This window comes from Pseudorasbora parva, chromosome 16, assembly GCF_024679245.1.
Source record: "Pseudorasbora parva isolate DD20220531a chromosome 16, ASM2467924v1, whole genome shotgun sequence".
Classification (NCBI taxonomy): domain Eukaryota; kingdom Metazoa; phylum Chordata; class Actinopteri; order Cypriniformes; family Gobionidae; genus Pseudorasbora; species Pseudorasbora parva.
In genome coordinates this window covers 13,324,039-13,348,467 of record NC_090187.1, presented here as the reverse complement: position 1 = coordinate 13,348,467, position 24,429 = coordinate 13,324,039, and the positions used below count along the sequence as shown (strand labels likewise).

Genomic DNA, 24,429 nt, shown 5'->3' with positions numbered 1-24,429 from the left:
CTTACCACATCCTCTCTGTGCCGCTAATCCGCTCAATCCGTCAGACCTGTATCAAATCTTACTGATGCGCTCTGATGTTCCAATGCTTTTTTTCATATGTCCTGCCAAACACAATCTCTCCATTTCTCCTCTCTATATCCATCAAACATATGCATATGTATTTTCCTGCAGAAATACCCTTCCTCTACTGGGTTGGCAAGATGGTTGCTTTGAAATTAAGATTCAAGGTGATATGTGTTATGGTTTAATGTTAAACACTTTCTCGTGTGCCAGTTTAGTATATAATTGGATCTACAAGTAAGCCATTTTGATTGGTTGATTTCCCAAAGAATGAAAAGACAGTGGGCAAAATAAACAAGTCCAAAGCACTCTAATTGCAATCAAGTAATATTTATTGATGGCAAATTCATATGAGCTTGTATTTTTTTTATTGATATGTTTCCATATGATCTGCTTACACTTCACTTACAGTTAGGTTTAGGAATGGACCTTCATGCTTATTTGTTTCCCCTAAAAATCATGCATTTTTGTACATATCAAAATGATTAAGTTAATTAAAATTTGCCATCAATTCGCCAAATCATAAAATAGTTATACTTCATCTTATTCTCTCATTCTAACACTCACATTCTAATCACTGTAAATTATTCTTATAGCACTATTTACAAAGACAACATTGCAATTTTACAACCCATGCATGTGTCCAACATGTCAATTTCTTTATCAGCCAATGGTGAGAGTTTGGGGTTTAATAACCTTGGGGTTTATTAAACAATGACAGACTGGAAAGTCACAATCACTAGTGCTGCTTGCCAAGGCAAGGCTTAGTAAAAAAACCTTACTCCAAGTATTGAACGCAATGATTTTATTTGAGCAACAAAGTCAAGAATATGACTGGTTGATGTGCCTCAATCATTTGATGAAAGTGGCATATGAATAAATTAAAATATGTGCTTTTGGCTTAAAGCTGTTTCTTTTATCAAGTAATTCATGCAAATACATCAAAATAAAATGATAAAGCTTACACATATTCCAGATGTTCACAGCAGTGTGCTTGTGTGTTTTTCTGTTGCATAAATGCTTTAGGATACATGTACCGGCACATGGGAATGTTTTCCACACATGTGAGAATCTTAAATCCCATGTGTTATCTACTGTACATGTATTGTACATGTGTGTGCGTGCGTCCGTGCGTGTGTGTGTGTGTTTACCCGTGTGTCTTTCTCCATTTCCTAAGCCCAAAAATTAGGGCAAAACACTTTATCAGGTTCATCTAGCTCCCAGAGTACATTCTAATCAGAGTATTGATCTGAGCTACAGAAGCTCAAGTGGAGAGTGACTCTAATCCCCAGGCTTAATTTACTCCCAATGAGACACTCTCAAGGTTATCCACACCAACCACAAAAGACAAGGAGAGAGGATAGGTGCTAAGAGCAAATAAGGAAATAACTGCATATTTAAAATCTAAACTGATGTTTGTTGCAAAATTAGCAGCCACCATATAGACATATTATGAGTATAAAATATACTGATAAAAGAGATTTAAACTACTAGTGCTGCTTGCTACTGCACAACTTGCAGTCATAATGCAAGTGTGCTTGTGAGGGACCAGCCATTGTTGTACAGTTGCTACAAATAATAATAATAATAATAATTTGGTTCTTTGGGGTGGTTGAGGTGCTATATAGGAATGTTACCATATAAAGAACCTATTAAGTCCAGTATGGTTCTTCAGTGTTTCTTCAGGGTGGTTGAGGACCGTATGAACTTGTTAAGTCCAGTATGGTTATTCAGTGGTTCTTTGGGGTGGTTCAGGACCATATGAACTTGTTAAGTCCAGTATGGTTCTTCAGTGGTTCTTTGGGGTGGTTCAGGACCATATGAACTTGTTAAGTCCAGTATGGTTCTTCAGTGTTCTTTGGGGTGGTTGAGGACTGTATGAACTTGTTAAGTCCAGTATGGTTCTTCAGTGGTTCTTTGGGGTGGTTGAGGACCATATGAACTTGTTAAATCCAGTATGGTTCTTCAGTGGTTTTTCAGGGTGGTTGAGGACCGTATGAACTTGTTAAGTCCAGTATGGTTCTTCAGTGTTTCTTTGGGGTGGTTGAGGACCATATGAACTTGTTAAATCCAGTATGGTTCTTTAGTGGTTCTTCAGGGTGGTTGAGGACTGTATGAACTTGTTAAGTCCAGTATGGTTCTTCAGTGGTTCTTTGGGGTGGTTGAGGACCATATGAACTTGTTAAATCCAGTATGGTTCTTCAGTGGTTCTTCAGGGTGATTGAGGACTGTATGAACTTGTTAAGTTCAGTATGGTTCTTCAGTGGTTCTTTGGGGTGGTTGAGGACCATATGAACTTGTTAAGTCCAGTATGGTTCTTCAGTGGTTCTTTCGGGCGGTTGAGGACTGTATGAACTTGTTAAGTCCAGTATGGTTCTTCAGTGGTTCTTTGGGGTGGTTGAGGACCATATTAACTTGTTAAATCCAGTATGGTTCTTCAGTGGTTCTTTGGGGTGGTTGAGGACTGTATGAACTTGTTAAGTCCAGTATGGTTCTTCAGTGGTTCTTTGGGGTGGTTGAGGACCATATTAACTTGTTAAATCCAGTATGGTTCTTCAGTGGTTCTTTGGGGTGGTTGAGGACTGTATGAACTTGTTAAGTCCAGTATGGTTCATCAACATTTTTGGGGGGTGGTTGAGGACTGTATGAACTTGTTAAGCCCAGTATGGTTCTTTAGCGATTATTTGGGGTAGTTAAGGAGCTATATAGCACCACTGCCATATAAAGCATCCGTTAAGCCCCTGTATAGATCTTTAAAGGTTCTATAAATCTCTCTTAGTCTCTTAGTTTAGTTGGGGAAAGGATTCATATAGAAATACACTTTCAACATTTTGCCTCCTATAACTAAATAATCCATTGCATCCACAAGACTTTTTGACCACAGAAAACCAAAAAAGTAATTCAAAACAGCTTTTGTCATGCAGTAAATTCCCATTTATAGAAAACATGAGAGTGAAGTAACATATCTTAAAATCTAAGGAGGAGAATGGGGTGGTTCATTTGACAAAGGTGCTGTAAAGCATCTTAAAAGACAGGTGCTATATAAGTTGTTCCCCTATGATTACAAGCCAATTAACCACTTTTGTTTCGAGTGTAGGGTGTTCTGAGTAGTTGATTAATGGTCAGCACAACTATGTTATACATTAAACATTAATATCCAGCTTAGCATTATAATTTAACCAAAGCTTTGGAGTCTTATGCCAGTTGCTTTATTTTATGATATTTTTCTATATAAAGCATATGCTCAAAAAACGTATTGCTTAAATGCCTCTGGCCCTCTTCATTTGTGGGTCACACTTGGCTCCTTTGTGGTCAAAAATGCTTTGACATTCCCCCAGGAAAACCAATGTAATATTTTTGTGTTCAATTGTTTTTTTGTTTAAAATTTGAAAAAATGGGGCAACAGTGGCTCAGTGGTTCATGTAGGTTGTCTACAAACCGAAAGGTTGGTGGTTCAATCCCCAGTTCCACTTGACCAAGTGTCGAGGTGTCCATGAGCAAGACACCTAACCCCAGCTGCTCCCGACGAGCTGGATGGTGCCTTACATGGCTGACGTCGCAGTCGGTGTATGAACGGGTGAATGTGAGGCAAAAATGTAAAGCGCTTTGGGTGGCCATAGAGTCTGTTAAAAGCGTTATATAAATGCAGTCTATGTACCATAAAATTTGAGGGGATTTTATTATTAATAAACTACAATTTATAAACTATTTTTCCCCATTGAAAAAAAATAACAAATAAATATTAAATAGTTGTATTATTATTTTTGTGATTGGAACAGTATTCTATGATTAAATAAATTAAAGTCCAATTTTGAAGATAGATTAGTATGGAAGCCCATTTCTGCCATAAAAAATAAGAGTTTTATTTTCAAAATTGCGACTTAAAGTCAGAATTCTGAGATATAAACTTGCAATTGCATGATATAGTCACAAATTATTTTATTTAGTGGCAGAAATGGGCTTCCATAGATTAGTCCCATCTGTTTTTAGACATAAATACTTGTTTTCATCAAGTTATGGATTTGGTTTAATACTTATACATTCTCAAATACTTTTTTGTCAAGGTTTATATTTTTGTTTGTTTGTTTGAAATGTTGATTTAAAGTGTCGTTTTTTGCACATAACATCAAAATTCAATGACAGTATACCGCAAATTAACATGTATGCTGTATCCTAGCTTAATCAATCTGGGTCTGATTGGTCTTATTTCAGCCTCTTATTTAAGTATTTTAGCCCAATTTTACCACACTGTTACAGCCACACCAGTTAATCTTTTGTGTGTATAATAGTGTTATGTATATGGTTCTGCACATGTGTAAGTGTTTGTGAGTGGGTGTCTGTTTTGCATTGGTGTATAACCTCCCATTATGTTCTTTTTTTACTGCATTGTAGCTGAATTATTGATTTTATTTCACACATTTGCACAAACAAAGAAAAAACTTGCTTTGTGTTATATTCGCGCAGGTTCTTGTGTGTGTGTGTGTGTGGGGGGGGGGGGGGGGTGGGGGGTGGGGGGGGGGGGGGTCTGACAATGAGTCAAGGATTTCATCCCGATACCTAATGGCAGTCAGGGTGTCATCTCCCATTAGTTTCCTATGTTGGTCATTTTGACTGTGAAGGAGCCATGTGTGACTTTAATTTTCACCCTTTAACATATCCTTATCATGTCCATGATTTTGTTGTATTCACATAGTTAATGCGACAAAGGTCACCAAGTGTCATCCCATTCCGACAGAGCAAAAAAAATAATAAATTCAAAACGTAAAATTAAGTCTTCTAGCCAGGGGTTAAGTCTTTATGTACATTAACAATTTAGAAGAGTACATCAAACCTACCAAGAAAAAAAAATCATTCAATGCGAGATAAAAGGCAAACGTTTGACCCTTTTCAATGCCAAGTTTTCAATGATTAGTGCAGGAGCACTAGTGAGTTCCTGACAATTCCCACTAACACGTTAGGACATAATGTAATTTACTCGAAAGCTATGTGAGTGACCTCTGTATTGCGGCAGGATTTTGAACATACACTCATAGAAAACAATGTGTTTCAGGGCACTTTATTTTAGACTCTGTCCAGCATCCCCTATCGACACACAAACATGTATACACAGACAAATTACTTATATATCACAAATAAAATATGGACTAATATAACATACCCATTTAAATAAAATGTCCAGTAACACTGGATGTTTTCCATAAGAACTGATCTATGATATTCTGCTCCCTTGACATGGCTTGATTCCCTCCCTTGTTCAATGCAAGGAAAAAATCTATGCTTGTTCATTTAGAAAAGTAACAGAAAACTTCTCCTCATCAGGGTTGCATGATGTAAGGTAACATTTGTGCTTAACATTTGTGCCTATCTTCAAAATTCAAATCATTTAGTGTCTCTTCCATTTTAACTGGGATAGGAGAAAGTTTTTTAACACTGAAAAAATTGCACACCTCACATGTCATTGAGGACATAGTGTCTTACTTGGGTAGTCTTTTGGGTGCAATTTCTCTGACCAGTTCCCGTAGAAGGTGACTCTGTATTTGGCAGTTCCACAGGCGCAGCAGTCCAGCAGTGGTTTTTCTGTGGTTTCTCCATACAGCGGCTCTAAAGGACAAGAGAGAATGGCTGGATTATTACAATTATTTATATCCAAATAGATGTTTAATTTATTATTTATTTATTATAAATAATAAGTAATTTATTATATGTTTTATTTATTTTTATTTATAAAATAATTATACTTACAAAATTTTATTTATATCTAATTATGCATATCTAAACTGCACAACAGCTCAATCACACATTCACAAAGACTTTTATTGAGTCACTAGATAGACATCATACAGTGTCAAAAAGGTAAAATATTGAACAATGCAAGATGCCCCTTGTTGCAATGTTTTGTTTGAACACAGGTCCCAGTATGGGATGTTGTTTTGTCCGAAGCAAATTGAACATAAAAAAAAAAAATTGCTTTTTTTTAATCACATTGCATTATTTTTAATTCCAGTGCCAGTGGTGTTTGACTTTATACTGATGACTATTGGTCTGGATTTTTGTTTCTTCATTTCAGCGGGGATTCATTTGAATTATTTATTTATTTATTTTTATACATGCTTTGTTTTTGGCCTGGTTGGAACATCATTTTGGGCTATGCTGTTGACTCATGTTGTGTCTGTGTTATGTATATTTTTCTTGTTATATTATTTGGTTTGTTTGTTTGTTTAGATGTGCTTTTATGTTTATACTTTAAAAAGCACCTTTATCACTATATAAAGTCAAATATATATATATATATATATATATATATATATATATATATATATATATATATATATATATATATATATATATATATATATACATATATATATATATATATATATATATATATATATATATATATACATATATATATATATACATATATATATACATATATATATATATATATATATATATATATACATACATATATATATATACATACATATATATATATATATATATATATATATATATATATATATATATATATATATATATATATATATATACATACATACATATATATATATATATATATATATATATATATATATATATATATATATATATATATATATATATATATATATATATATATATATATATATATATATATATATATATATATACACATACATACATATATATATATATATATATATATATATATATATATATATATATATATATATATATATATATATATATATATATATATATAAGCTCCTTCAGTATTATTAACTGCTGCCGCATTTCCGGAGCCAATTACCCTCCTTTATCCCAGGCTCCTCTCTTCAGTCAGGTTTTGCCATCTGATTCCCCTGAATCAGACTGAGCTAGGGTTGAACATTTTAATATTGACATTAATGCTATCTGCAATACATCATTGCTTCTGTTCTGTTTACCCTAGAGGGTTTATCACTGCTCTTCCTGCTCGTATCCATGCTAGGCTGTATGGATGCGCAGGGAGTTCTTGCCCAGAACAGAACCATACCACCAATCCAAACTATATGCTAAATGTCTATCACTTTGAGAGATAGTGATCATGACAAAACTTACTTTCCTGTAGCTTTCTATTAATCCTGAAAATCTTAATTAGTTTGTTTAGGTGCTTTTTGTTAGGGTTAGAGCTAAACTCTGCATGCATCTTTAGGGTCTTTATGAGATTGATACAGTGTCAGCTGGCTTACATGGCTGGTCACGAGATGTCAAGATAGAGGCTGTAATTTAAACAGTAAAAATCACCTTGGTCAACCATTTACACCACACGGATCATAACTGTTGACTTATTTTACTATATACAGTATTGTTCAAAATAATAGCAGTACAATGTGACTAACCAGAATAATCAAGGTTTTTCGTATATTTTTTTATTGCTACGTGGCAAACAAGTTACCAGTAGGTTCAGTAGATTCTCAGAAAACAAATGAGACCCAGCATTCATGATATGCACGCTCTTAAGGCTGTGCAATTGGGCAATTAGTTGAATTAGTTGAAAGGGGTGTGTTCAAAAAAATAGCAGTGTGGCATTCAATCACTGAGGTCAACAATTTTGTGAAGAAACAGGTGTGAATCAGGTGGCCCCTATTTAAGGATGAAGCCAACACTTGTTGAACATGCATTTGAAAGCTGAGGAAAATGGGTCGTTCAAGACATTGTTCAGAAGGACAGCGTACTTTGATTAAAAAGTTGATTAGAGAGGGGAAAACCTATAAAGAGGTGCAAAAAATGATAGGCTGTTCAGCTAAAATGATCTCCAATGCCTTAAAATGGAGAGCAAAACCAGAGAGACGTGGAAGAAAACGGAAGACAACCATCAAAATGGATAGAAGAATAACCAGAATGGCAAAGGCTCAGCCAATGATCACCTCCAGGATGATCAAAGACAGTCTGCAGTTACCTGTAAGTACTGTGACAGTTAGAAGACGTCTGTGTGAAGCTAATCTATTTTCAAGAATCCCCGCAAAGTCCCTCTGTTAAAAAAAAGGCATGTGCAGAAGAGGTTACAATTTGCCAAAGAACACATCAACTGGCCTAAAGAGAAATGGAGGAACATTTTGTGGACTGATGAGAGTAAAATTGTTCTTTTTGGGTCCAAGGGCCACAGGCAGTTTGTGAGACGACCCCCAAACTCTGAATTCAAGCCACAGTATACAGTGAAGACAGTGAAGCATGGAGGTGCAAGCATCATGATATGGGCATGTTTCTCCTACTATGGTGTTGGGCCTATTTATCGCATACCAGGGATCATGGATCAGTTTGCATATGTTAAAATACTTTAAGAGGTCATGTTGCCCTATGCTGAAGAGGACATGCCCTTGAAATGGTTGTTTCAACAAGACAATGACCCAAAATACACTAGTAAACGGGCAAAGTCTTGGTTCAAAACCAACAAAATGAATGTTATGGAGTGGCCAGCCCAATCTCCAGACCTTAATCCAATTGAGAACTTGTGGGGTGATATCAAAAATGTTGTTTCTGAAGCAAAACCAAGAAATGTGAATGAATTGTGGAATGTTGTTAAAGAATAATGGAGTGGAATAACAGCTGAGAGGTGCCACAAGTTGGTTGACTCCATGCCACACAGATGTCAAGCAGTTTTAAAAAGCTGTGGTCATACAACTAAATATTAGTTTAGTGATTCACAGGATTGCTAAATCCCAGAAAAAAAAAAATGTTTGTACAAAATAGTTTTGAGTTTGTACAGTTAAAGGTAGACACTGCTATTTTTTTGAACACACCCCTTTCAACTAATTGCCCAATTGCACAGCCTTAAGAGCGTGCATATCATGAATGCTGGGTCTTGTTTGTTTTCTGACAATCTACTGAACCTACTGGTAACTTGTTTGCCACGTAGCAATACAAAATATACTAAAAACCTTGATTATTCTGGTTAGTCACATTGTACTGCTATTATTTTGAACAATACTGTATAAGTTAGATCAGAAGGGTCCAGTTCTGCTTCTGGAGGGCCACCTACCAAAATAGTTATGTTACACCTATTTAAACAATTGTTAAATTAAAACCATTTTTACCAATGAACCAACTCATCAACGTCCTCAAGATCACTAGAAACCGGGCTGCTGGCAAGCCTTCAAGGTTAGCAAACAAAAAAGCATCACCGTAGTACAATGGATAAGAGATAGGTGGCTGTTTTTGTTTTTTAATACATGCCAATGGAAGATAGTCTTCAGTACACTGTGTAAACTGCTTTTGTGAAGCAGCAGCTTATTACCTCATAATGAATCAACAGCCTATAAGCTAATCTTCAACAACTTTGCAATTAAACATTTGATTTGGATTGATCTATTTTTGGAGTTTACACTGAAAAAGTTATGTTCTATACTATATGTGAAGTGAGACAGTGTTTAACACTGACAGCAATTCAGTGACATCAAGTTTATAATGTGATTGGTTATCAAGGCAAATAGGAACATTTTATAGGAAAAGCACTATACATTGTAAAATAACATCCCATTGAAAAACTGCTTGTAATGTGCTAAACCATCGAGCTAGGATCAATGAAAGACTCACCTCTCTCACACATCCGCTTCGTGAGTGAGCCCTCATCCTGGAATGAGATGATCTTCCTCTGAACAATACTAGCCCTAGAGATTGAGAGATGAGAGAACAAGGTAATGAAGGGAAATCAGAAAAGAAAAGAAAAGAAAAGAAAAGAAAAGAAAAGAAAAGAAAAGAAAAGAAAAGAAAAGAAAAGAAAAGAAAAGAAAAGAAAGTATAACTTGCAAATCAGCACTTTGAAAATGCAGCAATCATGAACCCCTATGGAGTGATTGTAATCCACAAAAAGAGGCACGTGCCATTGAAATGGCACTACATCACGAAAGGAAGCTGCGTCCGGAATATTACAAGCCAGCACATGTGAAGCATTTAAAAAAAAAATAATAATAAAGTTACATTCTAATGAAGTTTCTCACTAATAATTCACTAATAATAATTAAAATGTTGCTGTGCTGGTCATCCCACCAGATATTTTAATATACCAGCCAAGCTTTTCAATCAGCTTCACCATAATGATTGTTTTAGTCAACCAGAGTTTCTAGTAAACATCATAACTATACTGGCCCAGAAACTAAACTGTCACTAAACCAGCACGGATCATTATGGCATTTTAATGTTGGGCAAATATGGTCTTTTTTAGCAGAAGTAAACAGCTGATTTAAAGCTGTAAATGATCCTGGTAGCATAGTCCAAGAATACAGAGAATGTAAACAAGAGAGAAAGAGAGAGACTTTGGTCAAGTAGTTGTAATTAAAATCAGATAAGTGATTTTGGACATAGCTTAAGCTCTGGGTTCCAAAAGAGTTGGTGAAGCCTGTTTACATGATGCCATCTCATATACTTGTGGCAGCCATGGAGGTCTCTATACAGCCTAGAAAAATCTCAGAGTAAACAAAAAGTCCGTCCTCACACACTGAAGCTCTCATCTGAGGAACAGGCCTGGCATTATTGTACTGAGGCCTGGGAGCAGTCCAGGTGGTCAGTATCCAAATGACAAGGAATATGTATGAACCAGTAGTTTTTTACTCACTGCACTGGTCATTATCCATTCAAAGATGAAAGATGATGTTGGTTACGTTAGAAAAAAAAAGTGTGAAGGCATAAACTCCATTTCAAACCTTTACTAACAGCTCAACTATAATATAATATAATATAATATAATATAATATAATATAATATAATATAATATAATATAATATAATATAATTAATATAATATAATATAATATAATATAATATAATATAATATAATATAATATAATATAATATAATATAATATAATCATTAGAATGATTTCAAGCCAACATTCGAAACAGCGTGCAACATAACACAAACAATACTGGACACAGGACAGAACACAAGCAGGAACTAAATACATGGGGAAGATTAACACAAAGACAAAACAGTTGTAATGACGGTTAGTGTCCATTGTGACTGATAAGTGGTGGGAATAGAGGGTATGCATCAACGTCACTTCCCGCCGGAACACGCCCCCTCAGCCGGGGCTGAGTGGCAGAAGAGCTGCTGCATGACTGGAGTTAATAGAAGAAAACGCGAGTAGAGAAAACGATTATCAGTTTAACTAAAGGTTGGACTCGATATAGTGTTTTTTCGAGTAAAACCCTCATGTATATGCGGATGGGTCAGTGTATTGAAGCGTGTATGTGGCCGCATGTCAAGAATGGAAAACAAAAGTCTTATTTAAATTCTGAATATATTATAGACCTATTAATAAAAAAAATATATATATATTATTATCATTATTACAGTTTTTCTCAATTGCTAAAACACTATTTCTGAAACCTTGCTCCATTTTCTGAAACCATTAAACACAAAACCTCCTCTTCAAGCACTATTCACAAAACCTCTCTTGCAAAATGAAACTTTCGCCTCAAAACAGTTTTACCTGTGTTCAAAATCAAACACTGCTCTCAAATCATAAACAAAGTGATCAAAATGATAAACACTATCAAGCAATCAGTAAACAATACAGCAAAAAATAGAAAACACATTGTTCAAAACAGTTCTCAGGCAGAAGTAAATTTTTAATCTTAAAACAAATTTCATATTTTTCTGTCATTGTCTTGTGATGAATGAAAACATGTTTCATCATAGTAGCTTAAAATTGATCAGAAATTATTACTATTCTGCATTGCTTTGCAATTTTTTGTTCTTCCTCTTGCTTGTAGCCCTATTTTTACCATCTCATTCTCATGAAATGCATATACATCACAAATTGTATTTATTGTGCGATTTATACGGCACAATTATTTTTTATGTGCATATGATTTGCATTGTCACCCCATTGGGTAGGTTTAGTTGTTTGGAGTATGTGCACATAACACAATATAAAGTACATATCATATGCACACGAAAACTGCGTAACATATGCTCATAAAAACTCATTTTGGCACATAAATCACACGATAAATACAATTTGTGCTATAGATATGCATTTTCATTAGATTAGGCTGATTTTTACAGTACTGTACTCTGCGTCTTACAAGCTCGTTCTTTGTTGATATGAAACTGCAACCAGTCAAAATCTATTGAGCAGTCAGTACTGTAAACAAATGGAAAGTAACATGTTCAGGGCAATAGATTTGTTAATTGTACAGTATACAGCCTACAATGCACTGTACTTATATTGGTTGTCTCATCATTTGAAACAGGTTAAATCAGTTTTGAGTGGTTGTCTTCATTAAATGACATTGTGTTCTCTATTTGTATTTGATTGTTGCCACTTGTGTTAACCCGTATGAATGGCATGTGCATTAGAGAGCAGTATGTGTCTTGACAATGAGAATGTGTTTAGAGATTTGCTGAAAAGTCTAAGTGAGATCTGCAAATTGTGTTTTATGATGTGAAATGGTTTAAGGTATTGACAACAGACTGCACAATTAGCTAAATGAGTTCAGGCAACTGAGAAATTTGTTCAGCCGATGGGTTTTAGTGTTTTAGCAATTGAGAAAAACTGTATTATATCACCTCGACAGAGAGCACTCCCTTTATAATCACTAAAAGCTGTCACTCATTCAATAAACGCAATCTCACAAAGTTCCGATATATTAATCAGTGAAACTGGTATACAATGCATCTCTTATTTTCACAATGACTGCACTTACAGAGGATTACAGTTGCTTGAACACGTTTTGCAAAACTTCACTCGTTGTGCCAAAACTCTACACACAAGTAAACATGACACAACACTGGGAAATATACCATTCACAACGGTGTCTATCTCTACTATCAAAACCTCAACTCTGCTATCAAAACCTAACATCCCTTTGTCCAAATGTAACTCTGATGGTAAAATGATACAAACTTGCATCATATGAATACAGATAGTTAACACACTAGTCTACCAAAAATGAAAGTACTGAAATGTTATAAATGTAAAGTAAAGTAAAGTAAAATAAAGTAAAACTTTCACACTAAAGTTAAATCTCAATGGTAAAGTGCTATGTACTGTACTGTATGTTACACAAAACTACCATTTTTTTGTTTGTTTGTTTGTTTACAAAGGAGCACTAGCAACTTGCAATTTGTGATACGGTACAGTATGTAGATAGATACAGTCTGGAATGGAGAGTTGCTGTTTTCCAATCTGAATGTCCTTATGATGTATGCAACTGTGAACTGGCTAAGATGTGTAGGACTCTCTGCCCAGCTTCCCTCACTGTCAGGACATGACTTACCACATCAACCACCAAAGTTGCTCTAATATCATATTTATATTGTTCTGAAAATTGTTCTGTGTATAGCTCTTTGACCATCTCTCTCTCTCTCTCTCTCTCTCTCTCTCTCTCTCTCTCTCTCTCTCTCTCTCTCTCTCTCTCTCTCTCTCTCTCTCTCTCTCTCTCTCTCTCTCTCTCTCTCTCTCTCTCTCTCTCTCTCTCTCTCTCTCTCTCTCCCCTCAGTGCTTGCAAAGTTCTCAAAATGGCTCACTGAGGCCTATTTGTGGTTGGCTGATTGGTGTTCAGTTTTGCAAGTTAGTGCCTTCAGGTATGTATTTGAGTGGTTGCAGATGCACGATGTGTATTGTATTTTGGATACATGTGTTTTCCAAATGACACCCTGAAATTTCATTTTTGAATGAAGTGTCTTATGTATGAAATAGAGTGTAGTATGCAGGACCAAGTGTGTTGCATAAAGTCTTAAGTGTGTTGCAGAATTGCAACTTGAGTGCAAAGCAGCATTTTTGTTTAAGGTATGGGTACAAGTGTTTAAGGTATGGCAACAAAAGCTTCAAGTTGTGTTACTTTAGTCTAAGCATCGATCTATAGTGTTCAAGCAATGGGCAAAAACTGTAACATGCATTTTAACTGAACACCTGGACAAACACTTAAGCGGTGAGTGGATTCTAAATTCAACACCTGTGACTGGCCATTGCATTGTAGAAATCTACAAACATGTCTGTGATTGGCTGTATTACTCACCAATTTGAAAACACATTGGAAATGTAATCATTTGATGAGTGTAAATACACACACTGGATCTTTTGCTAGCTCCTTTTCACTAATAATATGCTATTATTACGAATTCTTACAGAGGACTACGAGGATTACATATACTAGACAAGAAGTATTGGGCTAGCCCAGAAATCTAGATGCACCCTAGCGGCAGCAAATCTAATCTGCTGCGAGTATCGTCTAGCAACTCTCAATACACGTCTGAGCTGTAAAAACCAAACTTTGGTCAGGCCAATCACATCGTGTATAGAGTCGGTGGGCGGGGTTTAACATAATGACGGCCGAGTTGCGCTGCATGCTACTCTGTCTTTTTGGCACTCAGGCAGGCTTAACCGCAGTTGCTCCAGCTGACGGGGATGTCATGTGCACACCCTCTATATGGATCAAAGTGATGACTGAAAATCAAAACAAACAGAACATACCTGTGACAATATCGTTATTGTGAATTATTTTGGCCATGGTAATCGTGTATAGTAAAATCTGATATCAGATTGGCCTATAAAGGCATTGATTAGCTGTTTAAGGTGTTTTTATTTGTGGTTGGAGCTAAACTCTGTAGGACAGCGGCCCTCCAGGACCCGAGTTTGGGGACCCCTGCTTTAAATTATTATTCTTATTTTTTCTACACTCCATTCCCCTATAATGACAAAGCAAACTAAAAATAAAAAAGGTAGTGTGATAACTTTGCAAATGCATTACCAAGGGCAGCTCAGGGCGTAGAACCGTTGCCTTCCAGCAAGAAGGCCCTTGGTTCAAATCCTGGAGGCTTTTCTGTGTGGACTTTGTGTGTTCTCCCTGGGTTGGTGTGGGTTTGCTTTGGTTTGTTCTAAATTTAGGAATTGGTCTGCATCTGAGCACAATATCCTCCATAATTTTTAAATGGAAGAAGTTTGGAACTACCACAACTCTTCCTAGACATGCTGGCCAGTCCAAACCGGTGGTCCCTCTGGATGTGCACCAGATATGTGTGGAGATAGGAGAAACCATCACTGCAACACTTTACCAATCTGGGATTTGTGGTAGAAAAAAACAGAACCTAAAAACTATAAGAAACTATATTATCTGGTCTAATGAACCTTATATCCTAGCATCACGTCTTGAGGAAACCAGGCATCGTTCATCACCTGCGCAATACCTTCCCAACAGCAAGGGTTTGAATCATTTTGTTCCTTTTTCTTTTTTTTTCTTTTTTTGAGTTATCACAAATCAGTGTTTTGCTTCAGGGAATGGAATGTATAAAAAATAAGATTTTGATTTCATGGCAACTTTAAAGAGATAATGGGAAGAAAGAGGAAAAATAGAGGCATTCAAACATTGTTTCTTGAGTTTTCCCCGATTATTTCAGTCGTCTAATTGGATTGCATTCTGCTACGGGTGGCCATGTCCAGAGTTACTCTTCCCTCAACCATATTATCTTTGATGATTTGAGGAACAAACTGGCAGTTCTTCTATTTACAGCTTCAAACTATATCTGTTTATTTTGATTGCTTTGCTTTTGAGGCAGACAGCAGAAAGTTGAGCCCCATATCCTAGTCCAACTTTACCCCTTCCACACAGCATGTCTTTTGGTGTTAAAATTAAACCTACACCACAGTCTCAATCACTATTCACCATCAGAAACATTCATTTAGAGAGATGGTGGGTGACAAACATGGGTCAACAGACCGTACACGGAACGAAAGAGACACAGAAGGACTCTAATACACTCAAACCCACCCACGCCGCCTTTTATGTTAAGGTACTGATGGTACCACTCTAATTGTCCATGCTCTAATTCAATCTCACCCCAATTTCACATATCTGAAGAAGAGCGGCTTTGGCAGAAAGCCTCCTCACTTTCCAGGGCTGGCCAGGCAATCAGCTGCGGTAATGGTTATTTAACATCCAATTTAAATTCTATCAATGAGATGTTATTAAGGGCAGACTCACTTTCCTGCTTTTACACAGCTGATGCTAATCGCCTTTCCCAGTGTGTGTGTGTCTGTGAGAGATCTTCTCAGGCCAGTGCTCAAGGCTATGCAATGCAAATTCAAGGACCCGCATCAACCCAGAAAACCACCAGGAGTGAGATTTGTCCCACTGACAGACAGTATGCAGGTTACATTTGTATTTATGCACTGTGAACCTGGAAACCAAAAAAATAAAAATAAAACCGTGGCATATAATTATACTGTAATTATTTAACCTTGTGGCTGCTAAACTGGATTATTCGTCTTGGCTTTTAGCAAAATTGCTTTTTGCGCAAGGTCTGTAATGAGCCTCCACTTGCCTAAAAAACATCTATTTCTCATTCGATGCTTCACCTTGCTTTTAGTTCAAACATTTATAAGAGAAAAATCAGTGTTTGAGAGCAGCTTGAACAGAAATTGCTTTTATTTATCTCGTTTGTGCATCAGTCCGACCCAGGTAAGGGCATTAGCTGATTTCACAATGTCATCTTTTTTATTTTATTTCAAGTAGCACCCATAAGAAAGAGAAATCACAACTTGAATTTGTTTCTCATAACCTCATAACCTGCAACTGCAATAAAATGATAACTTTTGCTGACTTATCTTGCTTTTCAGATTTGTAGTCTTTACACTGTATATAGTGATCGACTTAATACAGTGTAAATGGAGATCAAAACATTTAGTAAGCCCATTTTTCTAGAGCTTTTCAATTTTATTCAATAATATTTTATTTTGCCCTTCCTCAACATGCAGTGTTGAAGTGAGTAATGGTTGCAGCTACAAAATCAAATAGCATTTCTTTACGGTCACAGGAGACAGTGATGCACATTACATTCAGGTTTTCTCAGCTCGCCCAAATATCCTTAAATCAGGTGTAAAGAAGGCCAATGTTAAACCGTGTGTGTGTGTGTGTGTGTGTGTGTGTGTGTGTGTGTGCGCGTGTGTGCAAGGAATGTATATCTTGATCGTTATACCTTTGTGAGTACAGTCTATATAAAAAAATAAAAAAATAAAATGTATTGGTGCTTGCAACCCAGAGCTGTTACAGTTAATGCCCAGAGCCCCCACTCATCTAAAACGGCAGTTATGAGGGCATAAAGGTAAAGGGTTTCTTTGTGCCTCGTTTAGCCACTTAGCCATTGTTTAAATTCACCTAAATAGTGATTTAGATGGCTAGCTGTAGTCTCGTGCTGAAGTCCTGCTGGAAACCAGTTGTAGCCAGAAAAAGTAAATAGTCCAGTTGGGAAGGGTGTTGTGTGTGTAAAGCATGATTATTTTATTACTGCATATCTTTCCTCAAGCCGTGTGTGCCCAAATGGAAGGATAAAGAAAGTTTACATTACCTCCACAGTGGTTGCACCACAGAATGGCATTTTTCTTTAACTGGCCCCACTGTGTTGTGTCTGTGTAAGTCAGTCATCCTTGTCAAAGTGTTCGCTGCAAATTTTCGCATTCTGTTGCCACAATTCGGAAAGCCGATCATCACTCTAGTGATTCCGGTTCACAAACAAATCGTTCTTTTTAACCGGTTCGAACCAGTCGAACCAGTTCACCAAATCAAACTGAATTGTTCTAAACGGGATTGTGGAGAAGGACCGATTCCAGACCTTGGGAGACCTGCTGAAGCAGTGGACTGAGTCTGGAGTAGAAACAACCAGAGCTACAGGTGCCGCATTCCCCAGGTCAAGCCACTTTTGAACCAGAAACAGCGGCAGAAGAGCCTGACCTGGGCAACAGAGAAGCAGCACTGGACTGTTGCTCAGTGGTCCAAAGTAGGTTTTTTCGGATGAAAGCAAATTGTGCATGTCATTTGGAAATCATTGTGCCAGAGTCTGGAGGAAGACTGGGGAGAAGAAAATGCAAAAATGCCTGAAGTCCAGTGTATAGTACCCACAGTCAGTGATGTGCTGGTGTTGGTCCACTGTGTTTTATCAAGGGCAGGGTCAATGCAGCTAGCTATCAGGAGATTTTGGAGCACTTCATGCTTCCATCTGCTGAAAAGCTTTATGGAGATGAAGATTTCGTTTTTCAGCACGACCTGGCACCTGCTCACAGTGCCAAAACCACCTGTAAATGGTTTATTGACCATGGTATTGCTGTGCTCAATTGGCCTGCCAACTCTCCTGACCTGAACCCCATAGATAATCTGTGGGATATTTTGAAGAGAAAGTTGAGAGACACAAGACCCAACACTCTGGATGAGCTTAAGGCCGCTATCGAAGCATCCTGGGCCTCCATAACACCTCAGCAGTGCCACAGGCTGATTGCCTCCATGCCACGCCGCATTGAAGCAGTCAATCTCTCATCTCCTTTTGTGTAATCAATCATGTCCATTTTCAATGAAATATTGATTCTCTGACGATCCTCCGTGTACGTATGTTCCTCTAATATTAAACCCTCCCAGGTCTCTCTCCTTCATTCACAGGCTTTCTGATGACACATGATATGAAGGGAGTTCGTTACTGGCTGCTAAAGATGTCAGTCAAATGCGCCATCGTTTTTGTTGGATAAAACCAGTCAATGCCTAGCCAATATTAAGCCAGCAAAGATTTGATTGATGGACATAGTAACGAATCAAAAAACATTATTTTGCGCAGTGTTTGTGAGATATGTTGTGAGCATTAAATGAATATACCTCGTGCTTACCGTCTCCATAGCATCAAAAAGTATCTAGCGTGGCCTGCAAGTTTTAAGGCAAATACTAAATCGCACACGTGCAGACTCTATGACAGACGTTAAATTCTGTAAAAATGTAATATAGACCATAGGGTTTAAGAGCTGCAGGTCTTTATATTTGGGTATGTCATTTTCAGAAAATTCTCAAAAATAGGGGCGGAGATTAAGATGTAAGAAAAAAGGCAAATTAACTGCCAATGGGGTGAGAAAAATAATCTTGTTTCTGATTGAAATATTGTTTCTTGTTTCTGTCCTAAGCAGAAATAAGATTATTTTTCTCACCCCTTTGGCAGATAATTTAGCTTGTTTTAACAAAAAAAAATCACTTTTAGATTTTTATTTTATTTTATATTTTTATGTAGTTTTACTTATCTAGTAAATGCACCTTGTTTTAATAAACTTTAGATATTTGGACTGGAAACAAGAAAAAAAAACTAAATTTTATATATATATGCAGTAGGCATGTGCCGATATCAATTTTTCATGTTGCGATTAACAAAATCACGATATTGAAATAAGTTGGAAAAAAAAGTGTTGCCATAGCATAACTACTTTTGTAATGACAAAAATAACTGAATGTTTAAATACAATAATACACCAAAAATATATACATCTCTGGAAAAAAATAAGAGAAATCAATGTTAAGTGGTCTCTTGATTTTTTTCAGAGCTGTAAAAGTACAATTTTCAGTTTAAAGTGCAAAAGAATTAGGCTATAAAGAACAACAGGTAACACATTAATATAAGGGGCCCTATTTTAACGATCTGAAACGCAAGTGTCAAAGCGCGAAGCGCAAATAACTTTTTGGGCGGGTCTCGGTGCTGTTGCTATTTTCCCGGCGGGATAAATGGCTCTTGCGCCCGGCGCAAATCTAAAATGGGTTGGTCTGAAGTAGCTTCATTATTCATAGGTGTGGTTTGGGCATAACGTGAATAAACCAATCGGAGCGGCATCCAACATTCCCTTTAAAAGCAGGTGCGCAAGTTCCATTAGGGATTGACATTATTATGACGTATTTACCAGGCGCACGTTCTTGTAAGAGCAGCCCTTACGAAACAAAAATATATTGCAGTATATTGGAAAATGTCATGCAATACATTAGGCAATATATTCACATATATGGGAATTAATATTTATATCTTTCAATATATTGCAATATATTGAAAGCGGCAATCATTTGTATATTTTGCAATATATTACATGAATACATAATATATTTTATAATACCATGAATATATTATTTAATATATTTACTATATATTAAAATATATTTCGAGTAATATATTGGTAAATATATTTTCCTTTCGTAAGGGAGTGAAAGACAGAGAAGTTGTGTTGTATGGGGATGGGAGAAACCCACCCAAAAATAGCGTCGGTTAAACAGTTTTTTAGTTTTTCAGTTGATTTTTTTTCTTGGTTCTTGACGGACAAACCAATTTGTCAGATGATATAAATATGTCTTGCCAGTATTGGTCAAACAGGTCTGATCCTTAATTTATGAATAATTTGTAAGCTAGATTTATGCCTATTTTTTCACATCGTCGTGGCACACCACAATGTGTTAATATTTTTTTTAGTGTAACAATTTATGATTTGCAAAAATAACTGTTGCATCTGTGTAGATTTCATGAGCAAAATGTATGCGCGTTGTACACGCTATACATTATGGTCAAGCATGCGCCCTTAAAATAGCATAATGAACAACGCGCAACGCGCCACTGACTTTAGACTAGTTTTTTTCTGGTCAATGGCGCAACTGTTTAATGGAACAGCAAAATAGCACCAGGGATTGTTTGCGCCGGAACACGCCTCCTTTTTTGCGCTGAACCGCCCAGAGAGCGCAAGTTCATTCACTAGTTTAGCGACGTGCTTCTGTGGAGGGAAAAGCGCGCTTTGTGCGGGTGCAAAATAGGAATGACACATGCGTCGGTGTACAAAGTCAATTGTGCTGGGTGCAAGATAGGGCCCAAGGTCTCATTATTTAATGCATTAACTAAGATTGAGCAATAGATACATTTGTTACAGAAAGTATAATGTTTTTGGTAATGTTAGTTAAGAAATGCTGATCATTGTTAGTTTTATCTTAGGTCCATTAAAAAAGTTATTTTGTTATTAAACAGTAACTAAGAAATTAGCATTACTTAGAATAATTAATTCTTTATAAGTATTTTTCATTGTCAGTTTGGTAATAATGAATTAACATGAAGTCGTATGTCTTTTGGACAAATAATCCAAAAAAATGTAATCATTAGGGCATGTTGTAGTCCAGATTAAAACATAATGTTTAAGTTTGAAAATAAATAGCCTATTAAGTCTTTAAGTATTAAGTATTTGGTGCTGAGCCTGTAATGAACAACATTTGAGATTACAAAAACGAATGGCTGTTTTAAAAACTCCTTAACTCCAGCAGATGCTTTTGTTTGCGGGGTTTCTGGGGTAATCGCTGTATTCTGCCGTTCCATCAGCGCCCTCTGCTGTCACTGAGAGGCACTTCAGCAGCCCGTCTCCTTCACCCGTTCAGTCATGTGCAAACGCACGTTGGGCTTGTTTACATCTGAGCCCGTGTGTCCCTTTGACGCAGAATAGCGGTGTTGAGCATTTATACCGTTGATGGGCAAAGTATTCTTGGAGATATTTTTTTTATAATTGTTAATAAATTATTATTTACGATATTTTGAAGTGTCCACGATAACAATATCATGCATATTCATTATCGTGATATATCGCATTACCGAAAATCGGCACATCTATTATGCAGTGTAACATGTCTGAGAAGTACCTGGACTCAAAGGAAGTGTTTAGTAAGTATCCAGCTGCTTCTCTCCCTCTGCATTGTCCTTATGACTGTGCTATAGACCTATTACCAGGTACATTTCCGCCTAAGGGCAGGTTATTCTCGCTTTCTGCTCCGGAAAGGGAGGCCATGAAGAAATATATTTCTGATTCTCTGGCAGCCAAGATTATCCACCCATCTTTCTCTCTTTCTCTTCTTTCTCTCCAGCACGGGGTTCTTCTTAATGGAAAAGAAGGATGGTTCTCTGCGACCTTGCATTGACTATCAAGGGTTGAATAACATCATGACAAAGAATATGTATAATTTGCCATTAATCTCTTAGGCCTTTGAACGGTTGCAGGGGGCATCCTTTTTTTATGAAGTAGGATCTCCATAACGCTTATCATTTGGTTTGAGGGTTAAATGGAAGACTGCTTTTATTACACCCAGGGGGCATTTTTAATATGTGGTCATGCTGTTTGGGCTGTCCAATGCCCATTCGGTCTTCCAAGCACTCATCAAGAGACATGCTGAGAGACATGATCGATCAGTACATATATGTTTACCTGAATGATATATTGATTTTTTTCTCCGTCTCTCCAGGAACGCATTCTGCACGTCAGACTTCAGAGGCTGCTTGAGAATGGACTTTTTGTCATGGCGGAAAGGTGCATTTTTCCTGCACAGTCTGTCCCTTTCTTGGGGTTTATCATCTTGTGTGGGGGAGTGCGCATGGATCCCAACAAGATTCAGGCTGTGGTGGATTGGCCAAATCCAGAATCCCGTATTACCCTGCAAAGGTTTTGACTTTTTTCTTTTTTTTAAATGTATTGTGTTTTATTCGTGTTTTATTCGCAATTACAGCCAACTGCTCGTTAAGAGCAGTTGTTTCTTAAAAGCTTAGTTTTGGCTCCCATCCCTTGCATCAGTTTGTGGTAGGGGTTGATGCATCTGAGGTAGGGGCCAGAGTGGTTCTCTCCCAGACAGCAAGATGTACCGTTGCATGTTTTATTCCCTTCGTTTACCACCTGTCAACTGAGATTGGTAACTTGTTATTGGTAACAAAGGGTCATGCCCTCACAGCCATCAGTCACTGCCACGCCCACTCGTTCCCCATCACCATCATTCTGAACACCTGGGCACCATCACCAGTCACCACTATATCAACCCGGCTCACCTTCACTCCCATTGTCTGGTCTTGCACCGATCCCATCATTGACTACCTGTCCTGCCTAGAAGCCTTCTCCTGTATCCATCTTTGTCTTCATCATCATCGCCATCTTCATCTTTACCTTCATCATCTTCACCATCATCATCCTTCATCTGAGTGTCACCATCCCTCTAAGTATCACCTGTGTCTTAAACCTCTGATAATAAACCTTGCACTTGCACTAATCCCTCTGTGTCCTCGTCTGTGTCTGACACAGAGAGCTGTTGGCCATCAAGCTGGCGTTGGAGCATTGGTTGGAATGCCTTTTGTCATCTGAACCAGTCACAAGAAACTAGAGTACATTAGGTCTACTAAATGTTTGAAATCCTCGGGGTGATATTTTTTTCGTCCGTTTTTATCTCGTACTGTCCAAATAGCAATCAACAAGCCTGATGCTTTTTCTTCGCATTTTTATCATTCTGAGCGTCAGTACTCTCCAGATTCCATTGTTCCAACTAGTAATTTCTGTGGTCGTCTGGGAGATTGAATTGAATAATAATTCCTTACAAAGGTTAAACCCCTTGCCTGTCAACCCCTGATTTGGCAAATTGAGCATTTAGACATACTCAAAGTAAAAAGACAGCTGTTCATAAATTATTCTGCATATACATATAACCAATATATATTTAGAAAGCCAACACTTAAGAGTATACACTCTAAAAAATAATTCAGTGGCTTAGTAAATATCACAGTAATAATTAACTTTATTAACTTAATAAAATCTCTCAATATCATTTACTTGATGGTTTTAGTTAAAGATACCAAAATAATTGACTAAAAATCCAACAGTTAATTTTGTCTAAAATGTATAGTTATATTTAAGTTTTTTTCACTAAAATAATTTAGTATTCAAATAACCAATTATTTATTTTAAATATACTTAATACATTTGTGAAATTTATTTCAAAATATTTGAGAATGGAGAATTAAACCGATCTGTTTCAAGAACCACAAATATTACTTAATTAAAATCAAGATTATTAATATTTAACACACACTGAAGAAATTGAGTAAGTTTACTCGATTAAAACAATGCACCCCTCCCCCACCCTCTGACGTGACGACAGCTCGACGGTTGAGTGAGTGCGGATATTTGAATTCTCCTCAGTCACCAGAGCAGTTTCTTCTTCTCAGCGTCGCAGAATTGGGGCATTTCCTCTGTGAAATTCAAGTTTGTATGTTTTTTTTTAAATCTATATAATCATTACTGTGCTAAAAGGCATTTTATTTAATTCAAAACAACATACAGGGACAGTGTGAGTCACCTTAAGTTAACGTGTGGCGTTGGTCTTTGAAACGCCTGCTGTGTTGCTCAAAACACACAATTTTATTCGTAAAGATAATGAATATAATGAATTTGGATGATAAAATCTTATTAAAACTGGCCACTGTTTGTTTATTGTCAGGTTATGGAGTCTGGCGCCTAAAAATGAAACGCAGGACAGCGGTCTCAAGTTCAAAGTCCACCCGCAGACCGGTTAGTCCATCTCAGGCTCGGGAAACAGCGCTGATACGGTGGAAATGGGATAACAGACCGGTTGATTACACTTGAATTACTTTTAAATGTTTAATTTTTATTTCTAAAATGTTTGTTACATGAGTTTAAATGTTGTAAAATAACTGTTATTCTTTACATGTCAAAACAGTAATATATGCTGTAACGTTATTGCTGTACTCATCGACAATAAAGGCCATGTCATGTTTAAGTGTGTTTGTGTGGACTGTG

At 36.7% G+C, this 24,429-nt stretch overlaps 1 protein-coding gene across 1 annotated transcript in view; it reads right to left on the bottom strand.

The window, feature by feature from the left end:
- Positions 1–24,429, bottom strand: part of spon1a (spondin 1a) — a 281,162-nt gene that overhangs the window by 216,490 nt on the left and 40,243 nt on the right. Inside the window, exons 4-5 of the mRNA XM_067419702.1 lie at positions 9,637–9,710; positions 5,539–5,661 (exon numbers count right to left, since the gene is read on the bottom strand). Of these exons, the coding sequence (XP_067275803.1) occupies positions 5,539–5,661; positions 9,637–9,710 (197 nt within the window). The remainder of the gene's footprint in view (positions 1–5,538; positions 5,662–9,636; positions 9,711–24,429) is intronic.